A 17,603-nucleotide genomic window follows, 5' to 3' on the forward strand; every position below is an offset into this window, starting at 1 on the left:
GGCTTATGTTAAGCAGGAAGAGGAGACAAGTAATGAGTGATCCAGACATGGCTAGGTGCAAACAGCCAATCACTGTCAGGGACTGGGCTGCTCTGGTATCAGGTGATTTGCTTGCATCCATCAAAAAAACTGGTTCTCAACATTTGTGATTATGGCTCACCTATGTGGCAAAGGGTCTATCTTTCAACTAGCACTCAAAATGTTTTCCCCCCACTTTTCCCCCTAGTCTAGATATAAAAAATACACTGATATTCTGCTGCACTATTAAATTATATGTTCTAATCCAACAAAAATGAAACATTTATGGGTTGATGTATAACTTTTTTTTCAGTGTGTGTGTGTGTGTCTGTGTGTCTGTGTGCACAAATACACAAAGGTTTTGCAAACCAGGAGTACTTCAGGTTATCTTTTACTGTAGCCTTACATAGTGGTAACTGCATCATTGTTATTTATAACCATAAATATCTACATAGTTATAAAAATGCACCCAGTTTCAAAATAATTTGAAACAGCAGTAGGTCTGTGTTGTGGCTCATGGCTTCTGTTCATATCACCTTTCAAACTCCACTCGATTCTCTCACAATGAGAAAATTATTTACTTACTTGAATGCATTATTAAAATAGTTGTTAAATTGCCACAGAGTAGGAATTGTAACTGGAAACAACAAAAAAAGTCTCTAAGAAATCCAAGAAACACCAGTATAGATGTTACATTGTTAACACTTGCCTGCTGTGCAACTGGTGTGCAAAAAGATACACTACAGTAGTGTATTATGGATCTCCTGTGGTAAAACCCAACGGTGCTTTTTCTTGCTTTCTTTCGCAAAAGGTAACTGAATTTTCTGGGTTTTCTTTGAAGACGTTTCGCTTCTCATCCAAGAAGCTTCTTCGGGTTCTTTTTCCTTTTCCTATGGAAAAGTGCTCTTATATCTAAGGCGAAGAATTCCCACGCTGTGTCACACAAAAGTTACAATTCTGGAAATTCACAAAGCAGGAAGGAGACAAGTCCTTGGTATATTTTGCAAGCATCTGGGAGATAGCCGGTCCCTATAGTGGACGAGAGGCTCATTCGTTTAGCTTTTTGGCATCAGAGCACTCAGGGTCAGGTCAATGAGCATGTCGAAGTCATTTGCATGGCCGTGGGCGGGGCTTCGCGGCAGCCTTGAAGTCTCTTCTTCCGAAGCAATTTTTAAGCGGCGTCGGGAAGGAAGGGGTTAAGGCCGCGACGCGCACTTTTCTATTTGCGGGGTCGGGTTGGGAGTTCGCGGCGAGTCTGCCCGTCGTACGCAGCCTTTCCCCTCGGCCGTCCTCGCCTGGCCAGCTTCCTAGCGCTCCTCCTTCTCTTCTTCTTCTTCTTCTTCTTTCTCCTCCTCCTCCCCCTCCTCCCCGAGCAGCAGGTGGCGGCGGCGGCGGCGGCGGCAGCAGCAGTAGCGACGGCAGCGGCAGGCGCAAGAGAGTTAACCCCGTGGCCGCGACTGTGTCGGGAGCAGCTAGGCAGCGGCTGCGGGAGGAGAGAGGCGGCAGCCGGGGACGGAGGGAACAAGCTGTGGTGGCGGCGGCAGCGGCGGGCGGTGGGTTGCTAGGGATGGAGGGCGCCCGTGTCACCCGGATGTGAGTGTCATGTTGGCCCCAACTCGAAGAGGTTCGCAGGCAGCGGCGGCGGTGGCAGAGGGGAAGATCCAGCGGCGGCGGCGGCGGTGGTAGTAGAGCCACGATCCCCAGCCTTCGCCTCTTGCCCGCCCGCACCACGATCATGAGGAGGACCGCCGGATAGCGGGCGACCCCCGGGTCAGGAAAAGGGGCCGGGGCGAAGAGGGGGACCATCATCGCCCACCCCGCTTCGGAACAGCAGAGGAAGGAGCGCGCCCGCGCCTCGGGGCTCCCCGAGAAAGTGACCATGCTGCCCCAACAGCTGCTGCTGCAGCAGCAATTCTCTGAAGGTAAGAGAGCTGCCGGATCCGAGCGCTCGCTCGCTCGCTCCCTCCGCGGGGAAAAGCAACAAACGCCGCCGACGCCGCCGTGCCGGGATTAAGTGGCGGCGGATTGGGGAAAACCGGGAGTGCAGTGGATTAAAGAAAGGGGTCGCGGGGGGGATTAAAAGCAGAGGAAGGAAGCCAAGGGATCGAGGGAGGAGGTCAGGGGTTATGGCAAGCTTCCGAGGCGAAGCTGGGCTCGCCACAAGCGACGCTGCCCTCACAACCCGCCGCCTTCGCCTCCGAACGCCTCGCACTGATTTGGCACGTCTGCCCTTTTTTTTGCCTCAAGGCTGCGCTGAGGATGGGAAGGCGAGGGAGGACAATCTCTCTCGGGGCGTTTTTGGTGGCGGCTGTGGTCCCCGGGTCACGCTACACATATATATTGTCTAGAGCGCTCGGGATGTCCGGAGGGGTTCGGCGAGGGGATCTTAAGCAAAGCCAGCGCTGTCTTTCCTCCTCTCCCGCTTGCCAAGCATCAAGGGAAAAGAGGCGCACGGGGCTCGTGTGTATTTATGCCTCCCCTTGGCGAACAGACTCGGGGAGACGCGGCTGCTGCTGCTGCTGCCGCCTCGCCTCTCTCCCCGGCTTCCTGGAGCTGCGTGGAAATGATTCATCCTGCTTGAATTGACAGGCGCTTTGAGAAAGTGTGTGCGCGCGCGCGCGTGTGGCCAGAGGGCAAAAAAAGAGCGACTCCCTCGGGAGCCCACCTGCTTCACTTTCAGAGGTGCCTGGCAAAGGAGAATGGACAGCCGGGGGTGTCTGCTGCCTTCTTCCCTGGCACCCTGGCCCAGAAGTAGCCCAATAAACAAACAAAATATATAAATGGAAAGTGGGGGGGGTGGGGTGGAAGAAATGATGAAATGATTTCAGGAGAAACCATTGTCGGGTGGATCTGAGCGCCTTTGGAGCTCCTATGGAGTGATTACAAGCCAGGGGGGCGCTCTGCTCCTTGAATTAACCTGCTCTTGTTGCAGCCCTGTTTGCTCTCCACTCCCTGGGTTGCTCTCAAGAGATCCCTGAGTGAGATTCATGATAGTTTCCTTGGTCAGTCAAAGATGCCCTCTACTTCCGAGAGCTACCTTTACTCAGCTGCAAGGGAGCCATCTTAAACATTCCTCCCTCTCCACCCTCCCAGCCTCCCTGTTCTTCACCTCTCTCTGGATGTGTGCATACTTGCATGTAGCTCTGGAGGGGTGGAAAGGGGAGGAACATCACCAAAAGATAACACTTGGCTCTTATCACTATAATATGGAAAGGAGCGCAAGAGTGCACACTCCCCCTCTTTTTATTATTATTGCACTTATAGAAAGGGAAGTGATATTTGTAAAGGAAATCCCTTCTATTTCTGTATCATGTCTAATCTTCATGGGTCACCATTTGGACTTAATTTTGGACAGAGTTTCAAATTTGCTGTATGTCCTTCCATCAGTTTTCTCCACATGAAACCTGAAATTGAGAACTTGTTTAGAAGGTCTTTTTATCCATTTGCTGGATATATATATATATAATGTGTGTGTGTGTGTGTGTGTGTATATATATATATATATATATATATATATATATATATATATATATATATATATATATATATATATATATATATATATATATATATATATATATATATATATATATATATATATATATATATATATATATATATATATATATATATATATATATATATATATATATATATATATATATATATATATATATATATATATATATATATATATATATATATATATATATATATATATATATATATATATTTCAAGTACAAAAGCTCCCTTACATAGTTCGTTGTTTCTCCTTTGTAACTTTGAGAATTCTTCTGAATTTATAATTATGTCAGTTTCATCACTCATTTCATTATGATTGTTTTTTTTAGCATTTTATGTAGGATTTTTTTGAAGTTAAGTGGCAGGCCACTTGCAGAAGTATATAAGTGAAATATCACAGAAAAGCCAAATTAAGACAGTGACTCAAGATGTTATAGTTCAGCCATCATGACAAGTTTTGTATGATGTGTTTATTACTCTATTTTAAGTCCACATATCACTGTATTCATTTATTATGTTTAAATGTATTTTTAATTTTGTAAATACCTGGAAATGCTTTGGGTGAGAGGCAGCATATACATAATTGGTAAAAAATATTTAAGAGATGACATTAGTAAACTTAGTAAGCTCAACCATAGAGATGAGATGAACAATCTCACTTTCAAAGTAGTCCTTAATTGTAGTACAGTACAGGTACTACTCATTTACAACTGTTAATTTACACTGTTAACAGTGACAAAAAATAACCTTATGACCAGTCCTCACATTTATGACCTTTGCATTTCTGTAAACCAAAGAAAAGTTGATGATCATAAGCACAGTCACAGTTCTACTTAAAGACCACTTTACTTAATGACTGAGTTGCTGTCCCAAATGTTGTTGCTAAACGAAGACTAGTTGGTTCTATATACTCTGCATTAAAGCTTTGAAAGGCTTCCTTCTACATTTTTTTTACCTTAGCTCAGAGTTTGTAGTACTACTACTACTGGTTTTGTGTTACTAACTTCAAAATGTATCTAATAGTTCAAGTATTAGTTTACCGTAACTATTTCTATAATGCTTTGACTAGGTAGATCAATGCACAGTAACAGAAGTTCTCCACAATTACTATTGCAGACTCTAAATTCAGAAAATATGAACAAGAATTCAAAACACAGAGAAGTCTTTTGTGAATATACACCAAATCACAGGCTGCAAGTGGAGTCATAATATGGATTACATATTCAAATAATTAATCACATAGAAAACATTTACAGGGTGTTTCTTTCTTATTTATTTATTTTTTATTTCAGCAGCTTTTAACTGCTTGTGTCCTGCTTGTAATTTGGCTTAAGACAATCCTGTCTTAACCCATGCAGTGCTTTGGCCATGGTGATGGCTTAATATTTGATCTGGACTGTTTATTACCACAACCTCTGATTGATGGGTCCTCTTTTGCCTGTGGCCAGACCCACCGCTACCATGAAAAAAAAAATCCAAACATTTCAGTGAGAGAGAAGTTCTTTGAAGATGGGCTCCATAACAAGTGTGAAAGCTCAGGAGACTAAAACCTCTGGTCTCAGTGACCAGCCAGATTGGATCCTAAAAAAAAAAGTTTTACCATTTTCTTGTCACTAATTAGATAAAAGGGGAAAGTGGAAGAAATTCACCTATTTTAAAAACAAATAAAAACAAAGTAGTCTAAACTTGCTTAATTCCATTGATAAATGGAAGGGAGGGAGGGAGGACCAAGTCCAGCTTTTCAGCCTTTCACCTGTGAACTTGTTAAAGAAAATGACAATGTGAGCAACAAAAACAGTGACTGAGAGTATATCCTCACCAGGGGCCACAACAGCTGGTTGGAGAAGAAGGCTCTTGCTTTTTAAAACATGCAAACCAGGCAGCATGGACTGAACCAATGCAGATGTAAAACAGTTTTGACACAAATCCTGAAAACATGGCTGGAAGTTGCATTGAATAGGGTAGGATTGAAGATGACCCACCCTCTGGAAATGGTGGGTGGGTTGTGCTCAAATTGGAATGAACTGGATGTATGATTTGTCCAGAGACTGACTCACTTTCAAATATACAGCAGCTGCCTTATTTACACAGCAACACCAAACATCTTCACGGCACACATATGGAAGAACAGCTCTTTTCCCATCTGTGAGACAATTCTGTCTTTCTATCCATCTCTCAGCTGAAAATACTCGATCTGGCATTAGTCATTAAAGTGGGGAGAAGTGTCACCAATGATAGTGGTTTGAGCGTTGAACTACAAACAGGCTGACCCAAGCTCAGATATGCACATATTTGATACCTTCCGATATTTTTATGGATATAAAATAGAGCAGGAAAATAACTTGATTTATTAATTTTATCTTTAGGACTAGCCAATTGCCTAGAGATTCGGTAATTCAGGATGTTATACACTTCTGGAGAAGGATAAGATAACAATGTAGTGAATAAAAATAATTTGTTCTTAGATACAGGGTTGTTCCAAAATGAGAGTTTTAAAACTTCATATTCAATAACCCTCCTCTCCCCACTGAAATTAATGTTCCTACCTTTGGTCTTTCATTCACTATTAAATCAAGTTTGGATGGAATCATATTCCAGACTCAGCTACATTCAGAATATTAATCTTAAAAATCAAGTATTCCTAAGGATGGAGGGAAGAGAAAGAAACAGATGTCAGTGATCCTTCCTTCCTTCCTTCCTTCCTTCCTTCCTTCCTTCCTTCCTTCCTTCCTTCCTTCCTTCTTTCTTTCTTCCTTTCTTTCTTTCTTTCATTTTTGTTTTTGCATTCATGTTTCATACACAATAGAATTCAGAAGACTCCTGGAAGATCATACATGAGCATTGCAATGAGGTCCATCACTCTATCATTGCTGCCAATATTTTCTGCTAACTCGCAACTTGTTAGCGCAAACTGTGATCCAGGAATTTTGACAGCCCCAAACTAGAAGCCGTACAGGTAGTCCTTGACTTACAACAGTTCATTTAGTGACTGTTCAAAATTACAATGCGCTGAAAAAAAAGTGACTCATGGCCGTTTTTCACACTTATGACCGTTGCAGCAACCCCCGTGGTCATGTGATAAAAAAATTCAGTTGCTTGACAACTGATTCATGTTTAGGACGGTTGCACTGTCCAGGGGTCACGTGATCCCCTTTTGCAATCTTCTGACAAGCAAAATCAATGGGAGAAACCAAACTCATCTAACCACCCTGCTACTAATTTAACAACTGCAGTCATCCATTGGACAACTGAAGCAAGAAAGGTTGTAAAACGTAGCAGCTTAGCAACAAATTTTGGGCTCAATTGTGGCCGTAAGTTGAGGACTACCTGTGTTTTGTTTTTGGCTTCTAAGTCTGATTTGTTAGAAGAGAAAGGAGGCAATTTCTGGATCACATGTAACACACTGTGCTAAACAAAGTACAGAAATAGCTTCATTTGGTTTCTTAGTTGCTTAACTAGCAGTAACAGTGAAGTGGGAGTTCCTTTATGGTCTCATAATTCTTTGAAGGTGCCTTTGTTTTCTGCCCCCTGGTTGCCATTTTGTTCTAAATAGGGCAGGAAAGTGAAATATTGTACGCAGGATGGTACTATAGTGTGGATGAAATCTGTATTCCATCTCTTAGTTGTATATTCAACATCTCCCATCTGTCTTAATAATTGGCATTTTGGAACTTACGTTAAGGATTTACAAACTTAGTCGCCTCAGTTATTGTTTCCCCTATGTTGTTGATTCTTCTTTCACTTGGTTTTGAGTTTACCCTTCCTAAAGCCAAACCTCAAAATGCAATTTGAAGGGACAAACTCCTATCCCTTTACTAAAGTTGAGATGTGGTAGAGCAACTATGTCAGATTCTGAATTCACATTATGTTTTGGAGGCCAAAGAAAAGACATTTACAACAACAACAGAAACAATGCCAACCAAAGTGCATGAATTCAGACTTCTCATATTTGATATATGTAGTGGGTAAGCAAAATTAGTGAATACAGGTATCAGTGGAACAGCCTCATTGAAATCAGAGGAACAAGTTGTTCACTATTGCCTTAGTTCCTATGGAGATACCATTTAATAATCAAATATGTTAAAGAATATTGCAGACCATGTTTCTAGCAGAATACTTCTTGTTGGCTATTTCATATGAGTTTCCATAGTAATATAAATATTACACGTCAGTGAATATCTAATGCTTGCTCATATATTCAGAGCAAGAGAAGATCCCCTTAATGAGATGCTTTTTTTTTTAATCCCTGTTCTGAGCAGGGTGGGTTGGATTGACTTTTTGATTCTAAGACAATGAATACTTAACACTCCAAGGAGAAAGAAAGAAATTGGAATATCTCCCCCCTTGCTTTTAAAATAGATGATGTTCAGCTTCTTAAGGATGTATTTAAATGGGAAATTTCTTGGCTTTGCAAAGCATTAGATACAGATGCCTGTGGTGTTTTCTCATGAATCTTTTAATTTCAGTAGAACAGGGCCTGTTGATTTTTGTTCTTTTTTTTTTAAAGAAAAGGCCTCAAATTTTACTGAAACCTAAGTCTTTCCAAGAAGTTTGAAAGAACTGGATTATTTCAGGAAAAAAAGGCACATTAATTTTCTTCTTCTCTTTTGTTTTTCCACAGAAGCAAGCTATGCAAATAGCACCAGAATTTCTCTTCCTGGTGACAGCCCAGCAATCCGGCCGAACAATTCAGCACCTACCAAGCAAACGGTGCTATCTTGGCAAGCTGCAATTGATGCTGCTAGACAAGCTAAGGCTGCCCAAGGCATGAGCACCACCCCAGCTCAACCTGTAGGATCTCTGTCCCAAAGAAAGCGTCAGCAATATGCCAAGAGCAAAAAACAGGGTAATACATCTAATAGTCGGCCAGCCCGTGCTCTTTTCTGTCTATCCCTCAATAACCCACTCCGAAGAGCCTGCATTAGTATAGTAGAATGGAAGTATCCTTTTACTGGAATGTTGTTATGTCTCCTGTTCTCTGTAGACATGAAGATCATATCAAAGAGACACACTTTGGCTCACTCTCTAGAATAGAAGGAATTCAATACTTTTTAGTGGTTGTTTAGAGCAACGTCAACCTGAGCAGAAAGCAAGTTATCATGAATAAATTGAAATAAAGTCTGCATTTTACTTTCTTCTTGAAGACATGGGCAGGATGTTGATGAGTTCATATACTTTAGATAGTTCTCTCTCTTGGCTGAGATTGGCTCTAGGATCTTTTCAGGGAGATGATATGCTTGATGATTAGGGTCTTCTTCAGTGAGGAGGTAGCGCTGTAGCCATGAAGATGACAGGAGGGAGGGGGAATGAGTACATTTCCTATTGAAAGAACCATTGCCTTTTGAAAATACAAGACATTTTTGAATTTATCACTTTTGGTCAACAAGACTGAGCAAGTGATAGCTGGGTAGCTTCAGCCACGTCTGATTGAAACTGATTTATAGGATCCATTTTAGTTGGATTTCAGGCAGTTACCTTTATGGACAATGTGTTGAGAGAGTGTGACAAGGGTAATATGACTTTTCTTCTGATCCTGGATGCTTTGGCAGGTTTTCATACTGTTGACTTTGGTATCCTTGACTGCTTTTGGGAAGTGATGGTATTATTGTACAGTTTTTATTCTGTCCATCATGCTTTTTAACATACTGCTAGGAGTGATTGCAAGAAAGTGTAGGGCTGGGTGCCACGCAGGATACCTGTTTCCATTTTTCCTTTTTTTATGGTATGGATGATATCTTAGCTGCACTAGATGGTGTTTCTTCTCCTTGAACAAATAATAGGCTATTGGAAGTGCTGATTTTCCTTGGCACACAGTATGACAGCATCTTTTGCCAGACTGAAATCGTATTGTCCTTAAAGGGTTCATTGCAGGTACTGATTGGTCAGCCTTGACTAGGAAAAGCTTTCTCAGTAATGGAACCATCATTATGGAGTTCATGACTGAAGTCTACATTCCTCCATATCTGCTTTCTTTTAAGAGTCTAAAAACTTTTTTCCACTCATTTTTTCTTTTCTAGTTGTTTAAAAAAATATGGCTGATATTTTTTATATATATACATTTTACATTAACCATTATGGTTTGTTGGGTGTTGTAACATATAGCTTTTATATACCATTGTGAAGCTTTTGAAAATATTTAATTATTTTTGGCTTTCTTAAGCATTGTTTCAATCTTTATTGTTTGCTGCCATAGTAGACTTGCTGGAATGTGTGAGTTATAAATATGATAAATTACCCTTCCCTTCTTAATTAAGTTCAGCTCAGTATGAGCCGTTCCAAGCTAATGTTTCTTACGTCCAATGAACTGGCAGTAACACCCATTAAATAAGTGGTAATTACGTCTTAGAAGAAGTGTAAATAATACAATTTATGCTTCTAATTTCATTTAAAGTAATGCATACATTCAGTCAGTGTTGAGTTTTCAGTGGAATTTTGTGCATGAATTGCATCTTTCATAAAATATCGGTAACTTTTTGTTATTTAAGTGACATAGCTTTTTTTTTAGAATGTTCTCCCCCCCAAAAACTCATCACTTTGTGCATATGTAAAATTGATGTACATGAATTGGATTCGATACAAAAATTCTATAGAAGAAGGAGCATTGCCATCAGTAGAATGGAACTCTTGGATATAACCCAATGTACTTTATATTATAGTTGGATACTGTTTCTACTGAGACAGCATTTACTGGGCATATTTTGGGGCAATCATCATTTATTTATTTACATCATTGTATGCTACCCAATCCCATAGATTCTAGGAGGCTAATAATTTGATCATAAAATGAACCATCTTCCCAAAAGAAACCCTTCCTCTGCCCGAAATATACTCCTCAATACTTGTCAATTAGAATGAAAATCAGGAAATCCTTATAATTTGCTACCTCTGTGCTCTCTAGATTGCAAGACTACCAGTGAATGGCTACCAAGATTATCCCAGATTGTATGAAAGTTTGTTAAAGTGATAGGAACATCTTCACTCAAAGAAGTATTGATTACTGCTCCAACTTCTTGCCACTTCATGGGAAATATTAACCAACCATGAAGTGCAGTAATCCAAATGAGAATTGATTATATTTACTACTATAGAAAACCCTCTCAGCTTCCTCAAGATTGGCAGGCTCAAATAATTCCAGATGGCTTCCTAGGATGAAGACGCAGTCATTTCTATTGTCATTATCTAGATGGAGTCCATGTTTTCTTAAATCTGAGTGGTTTTATTGGACAAATGCCCCAAAATTCATTCAATATTTAACTAGAGATTGCAAATAGGAATGGAAGAGCGAACAATGTCATTGCATTGTGACATTGTTATGGAAATGGTCCAGTTTGTATAATTCATATTATTGGTTTTATGTCATAATCACAATCTGTGTCATTTCCATGATGTTGTCACAATGCACATGACATCATTTACTTGTCCATTCTTTGCAATTTTCAAAGTTTTTGAAGGTCTAACTTTAAGAATTTCAAGTCAACTAACAATATTCATAATGGAGGACAGTCCACCTCTAGTCAGTGTGGTGGGATAAAGTAGTAACTAGAGGTTTTTTAAAGAGGTGTGTGGAAAAGGATGCAAAATATCAACTACATATCTATTACATCATGAGGCTCACTCTAATCATTTTGTAAATGTGTTATGGCATATGATGGGGTTCAGTTTGCATCATATTTGCATGATGACTTTTTGGTTATTGGCAAAAATACTGAATCCTGTAGGTGCTCCTGATAGTAACTGATGTACCTTTGCATCTACTATGCTGATTCTCAGTAATGGAAAAAGTGCATAGTTTGATTTAGTATTTGGTCAAAAGTAAGTATGGGGTAGTGATTAGATTGTTGAACTAGGGCCAAGGAGATCCAAGTTGAAGTCTACCCTGTTGAGTGTGCTTTGGGTTCTTTATTCTTTCTCAGCCAAATCTACCTCATATATTAGCTGTTGAGTGGGTGAAATGAAAGAATGGAAGACAATTTCACTATTACTGGAAACAATCTGATATCTGATGATTCTTAATGATTCCTGTTGATTCTTTGGAAGCCTGGAAATGAGGAAGAGAGATTCTTGCTTTGTATTACCTCTTTCCTGCTTCTTCTTTGATGGGAACTATGGGCACTTAAATCCAATAAATATGTAGATAACTAGGCAGGAATATAGACAACTTTGTAGTGTTATTATACTGTTACTTGTATTCAAGTTCCTTTCGTACTAGTGGTAAGAATGAATGGACACAGAGCAGCAAAATTATTTGAAAGTATTTTATAATGATCAAGCTTCACTGATTGTATATACATATACAGATTATTTTTTAATAGCTCTACTATGAAAAAATGTAATGTGAAGTAATAAGACACTGAAAGGCCCTAAGTGCTCAAAGACATTCCAACATGGGAACATAATTGTCTATGTAAGGTAGCTGTCACTTTCATCAATCACAAAACCAAACCAAATGACAGGAGCATGCCAATTTAATTTCAAAAAGACGTTTCTTGTATATAATGCAAAAATTAACACAAAATAATACTATAACAAATATTCCTATGTCTTACAACTGAATGTTCCTTAACAAGATCTTTAAGACCGTTTGACATATTTATATTATTGGCTATTTTTGCCAATTGTGTGGCCTTAGCTGTTTACATCCCATTTCCAGAAGATGATTCTAATTCAACAAACCATGATTTGGTAAGTAGCATTTTTACCTTCATCTTTAAACTGTCTTTTAAATATTTAAAATGTTTTTTTTTTTTAAATTTGCTCAGGTGGCCCTTAAAAGTTAAAAAGAATTGTTTATTTAGTCAGGTGAAAAAAGTGAATCAACATTTAAACATTAAATGTATTACTTTGATTGCAATGTCTGATAGGGATATTCTGGTTTCTGAAACAATAAGATGCATTAGCAGGAAAATGGTAATTGGATTTATAGGTGGCTGCTGTTTAATCTTACATGCTATTTGCTGTGTCAATGCTCTCTGTTCTTTTATATCTGGCTGTCACATGAACTTTTATTTCTCTATTCACTTTGTTTTGATTGCTTCCTTGCTATCAATAGAAAATATTGAATATATTTTCAAAGGAAGAATAATATTCCAGAAAATAACGTATATATATATAATTGCCTTCCTAATCAGAAAATCAGATGTCGGTTACATTTGGAAGAATGTTGTTCCTTTAACGGAAGTGAGTTAGCAGGAAGATATTCATAGTAGATGCATGTTAAAATTATAGACTTGACTTCTGTTAACAGAAAGTGTTTTCCAATCATGGAAGGATAGTTTCTCATTTAACAGAGAAGGCTTGAAGGAAAAAAATAGTTTTTTCCAGAGATTGCATCAGTTTTGTGTTCATTCATAATATTTTTATTGAAATAAAATTAAGATAAACTGAGGAAAACATTAAAAATTAAAAAAAAGAAGTGTAAGAAAGAAAGAAAGAAAGAAAGAAAGAAAAAGAAAAAAGGCTAAGGGAAAAGGAAAAAAGGAAAATAAATAGAAGACATGCACAACAGCACACATATACATTCCTTCTAGAAGAATTTGAGTTTATTTGGGAACAATGTACATTGAGCGTATTGTCTGAGGCAATAAAAACGGGCTTAAAAAGAAGAGATAGAACACAATATAACTGAAAAATCTATGTTTTAGACTGAATGCAAGTATGATATTGACAAAAGATTATATAGAACAGACTTACAAATGAAACAGGATGAAATTTTAATAGTTAAAAGGGATACACAAATAATACGAGTGATTTGGATACATGGATTTTAACTTAGAAAATTGACTTGGACATTATTCTTACTTGGGATTTAAAAAAGAGACATGTAATGCTTATTATTTATTATTATTTATTTATTATTTCTTTGGATTTATAAACCGCCCCCTCTCCCAAAAAGGGACTCGGGGCGGTGTACAGTCAATGAAACACAGATAAAATACATAAATATCAATATAAATAATATATAAACAATTAAATACTTGAGCATTTGAGTGGAGGAGGTGAGACTGTACAAAGAAATAAATATAGTATAAAAGCCCTAAAACATCCCAATTAAAATTCCCAAACCCAATTAAAATATATCCCCGGGAGGTAAGACTAAGAGTGTGCCAGGCCAGCTAATTGAAACAGGTGAGTCTTTAGTTTTTGACGGAAGGAACGGAGGTCAGTGGTGGTTCTGATGTCGGGGGGGAGGTCATTCCAGAGGGTTGGGCCCATCACAGAGAAGGACCTACTCCTAGGTGTCGCCCGCTGGCATTGCCTGGTGGACGGCACCAGGAGGAGTCCCTCCCTGTGAGAGCGGATTGGTCGTAGGGACGTGTGTGGTAGGATGCGATCCTGCAGATAACTAGGTCCTATGCCATGGAGCGCTTTAAAGATGGTAATCAATACCTTGAAACGCACCCGAAAGGCCACAGGCAGCCAGTGCAGCTCGCGCAGGAGGGGTGTTACGCGGGAGTATCGTGCACTCCCCATGATGGCCCGCGCGGCTGCGTTCTGGACTAGCTGTAGTCTCCGGATGCGTCCCAAGGGGAGCCCCATGTAGAGGGCATTGCAGTAGTCCAGGCGAGACGTCACCAGCGCGTGAGTGACCGTGCATAGGGCACTCCGGTCCAGTAGGGGGCGCAATTGGCGCACCAGGCGAACCTGGTGGAACGCCCCCCTTGCCACGGCTGCCACATGGTCATCCATTGACAGCCGGGCATCAAGGAGGACGCCCAAATTGCGCGCCCGTTCCACAGGGGACAGTTGTTTGCCCCCTATGGCCATCAATTATGAAGGAATTATTGAGGAAAAGAAAGAAAAGAGAGAAGAAATCTGCTTTTGGGATGTTACTAAAAGGAATAGTCAAGACCTTGAAAAAAAAGTTGATAAAGTTGATTTATTCTGTGAAGGTTAAAGTGTCTATGATCCTTTTTTTATAACAGCTGTTAATGGGTTTTTCTTGACTAGGACTCAATCATAAGACTCTTAAGATTTGTTAGTAGATATGAAATGGCAAGAACAGAATTTTGTTGTATTTTTAAAGAAAATAATAATTGATGGTATTAAAATTGAGGGGAGATAAAAAGATGCTAAATTAATTTCTGAGATATCATTTGAAGTTGTTTCTTGTAGCTCTTAATGGATTTTTTAAAATTGAATGATGAATTTTTAAAGTGTAAAGAAAGAGAAAAAATATGAAATTGGTTTACTGGTTTAAAGTTAACATATGCATATTGTTATTTCTGGAAGTTCTTAATGGAGTTTTGCTGATTCAGACTGAAATATGAGGCTTTATTTGCCAATAGATAAAATATGAGATATGGGATGAAAGGATTTTTGGCTGAAATTACTAGATAAACTATTGAATTATTGAATTTTTTTGTACTTGTGTTGATGAAAGAGGAAGTCATTCTTTCACTACATTCATATAATATGCTTGCAGCTAACTAGTTTTATTGAAATTTTCCCTAGAGTCTTCTCGACTCAAGGATATAGTTGTGAAGTATCATGGCTTGCTTTTAGGTTGCTGGGTCCAGGTGGAAAATGATAGTTTCTTTTGGCTGCAGTGTGCCAGAAAAAAAACATATAGCTGGTTTTAAGTTCCTCTTTGTGGCTTGGTCCATTGTGAAGGAACTATTGGGCCATTTTCAGCTGGTAATTATGGCAATTGAAAAACAATATGTATGATAATTACCCTGCACAACTAAGAATAAAATGGCCATGCCTTTCAAACAAAATTGATAAACTATGCCTACATAGGTGGTAGACATCTCCACTGAATTTAATAGGATGTTTTAAATTAAATTTGCATTGTTATTTGTCATGTATCTGCAGAAGATACACATCTTTTGAGATTTATGGTTTTATGACACATGCAGGTTTTAAAAAAATATCCTATACAATTAAATGAATATATCTATTAGAAATGTTTATCTCTATGCTGGGCTTTCAAAGCTTCACAATTAATGGTGTTAATTAAAATATTAAAAGCCATGTTGCGCTGCTATACCCATTTTGTATGTGTTTATAATATCGTGATACTGTTTCATTATTTGACTCCTCTTGTCCCCTCCCTATACTTCTGTGGCTTTTCCCACTATAATTCACACTGCTGATGTATTACAGTGACCTCCCTCCTACTTATACCTATATCATGCCATACAATATGATACCATACTGTACCATACCATATTGTATCGTACTGTGTTAGCATTTTGTTTAATGTAGTGGTTAAAACATCAAGCTAGAAACCTTGGGCCAGTCATTTTCTCTCAGCCCTCGGAAGGAGAAAAGGGCAAACCTTTTTTTGAAAAACCTTGCCAAGAAAAATGTCAGGTAGTGTCCCAGAACTGGACACAACTGAACAAAAGGGGAAAAAATACAACATTATCATATTATGACTATGGTTAATACTCTGTGAGAAGTATTCCATTTGTGTGTAATCGCACAGAGAATTCTAACGCTACAGAGTTATTTCATACTTTCGATTCAGTCATGATCCTGAGACAATGGAAGTAACCATGAATATTCAGTGATCAGCAATCTGTGATGTGGCACTAATGCAAAGGTTTGTTTTAGACTAGAGGCATGTGTCACGACTAAATCTATTATACAGTGAATTGTTTCTGGAAACTTAAGACAAAAAGCCTTCATTTTTTAATGCCTTCTGTGTAGTGTGGTAACTTTTATGTAGAAGATAGTTGAAAACTGAGAGGATCTAAAGTAAAGCTGTAGCAGTTCAATTGATCAAACCAGCCATTTAATGATTTGCTTGATGCCATTTAATGATCATCCAGATTTGGGAGCTCAGAGTTGGAAGAGGAAGCACATGATTGCTACTTCAAATATAGATATTTGAATAATCCTTAACAAATTGATTAGTCATATTTTATTGATAGTATTGTTGCTTTCTGGAGATTCTGTCGTGTTTATCTATCTATTTATCTAACTATCTAGCTGTTATACACCTGATTCCTTCATCATTTAACTGTAACATTTGTGTGACAACTGTTTCATATTTTATTATGGCGTAAATCTTTGAGGACTACCAGATTTTCTTGGTTTGCATAAAGTCATATGGAGGTAAATGATAATACTGCATGAGTGTAGTGAAAGCATTCATTAGGTTCACACATGCTTATGCAGTAATACATTCATGGAGCAGGGAGATTCTATTATTTGCAATGTGGACAAGAGCAGATCTCTATGGATGTTAAATATAAGCATTTAAACAAAGAAGGAATTTCTGATAGGCAATGTTTCATTCTCATATCATAGTCTCATATCATAGTCTGTATACATAGTCTGTATACAGGGAATGTTTTAAAGCTGGCCAGTACAAAATCATTTACGTTTGGTTTATTGAAAAATTGTCTGTACATTTTTTTTACAAAGAAGTCACTGTTGAAAAGCCATTTAAAACTGTTACCTGTTTTATTAGAATACGCTGCATATATACAGTCATTTGGTATGTTTTATATAGGTTTATTTCTTCAGGATAATACAAAAATTCCAAAGATAAAAACTTGTAGAAGAACAGTGTGCTGGATCAATTATTTGACCCAAAGTTTTATTTTGCTTTTAAAACTTTAGGACTCGGATCTCTACTTTGCTGTCAATCTATTTAGAAGTCTATATAAATAACAAATATTGTTCTTGGGGTGAGTAGGATAGGCCATTTTATAGAAAATTTAGATTTCATATGTATGTCTTCTAAGGCAAAGAGTAAGGTTCTTTTTTTCTTATCTGAGGGTTTAATAAATTCAGTTACACTGTTTTCCTGGAAGCAGCAAATGTGAGTTCTTTTTTGTTTGCACAAATACATCTTTAATGCAGTTATGAATGTTGCATATGAACGCAGATTCAGATACATGTTTCATATTGTACCTTGGCTGTACACATAAATTGTTATCATGGGTATCAACAAGGTAGCAAGTGTGATGTGGTGACTCAACACTTTTTTTGTTGATTTTTTTGTATTTATGGGACATCAACACATCAACCAAAGAGGCAGAGCTTGGATCACAATGTTTTGTCCATCATTTTGCCTATTTTGATGCCTCTCATGGCCATGAGGTTTTTC

General features: G+C 38.4%; 1 protein-coding gene across 4 annotated transcripts in view; it reads left to right on the top strand.

Annotated features, from left to right (window-relative positions):
- The first annotated feature begins 1,600 nt into the window (after nt 1-1,600).
- CACNA1D (calcium voltage-gated channel subunit alpha1 D) overlaps nt 1,601-17,603 on the top strand; it is a 253,198-nt gene continuing 237,195 nt past the window's right edge. For all 4 annotated transcript variants that reach the window (XM_081938854.1, XM_081938852.1, XM_081938855.1 and 1 more), the window contains exons 1-3: nt 1,601-1,940; nt 8,163-8,481; nt 12,118-12,223. In XM_081938854.1, coding sequence (XP_081794980.1) covers nt 1,898-1,940; nt 8,163-8,481; nt 12,118-12,223 — 468 coding nt within the window. In that variant the 5' untranslated portion in view covers nt 1,601-1,897. The remainder of the gene's footprint in view (nt 1,941-8,162; nt 8,482-12,117; nt 12,224-17,603) is intronic.

Source organism: Natrix helvetica, assembly GCF_964273705.1.
Source record: "Natrix helvetica genome assembly, chromosome: 1".
Lineage (NCBI taxonomy): Eukaryota > Metazoa > Chordata > Lepidosauria > Squamata > Natricidae > Natrix > Natrix helvetica.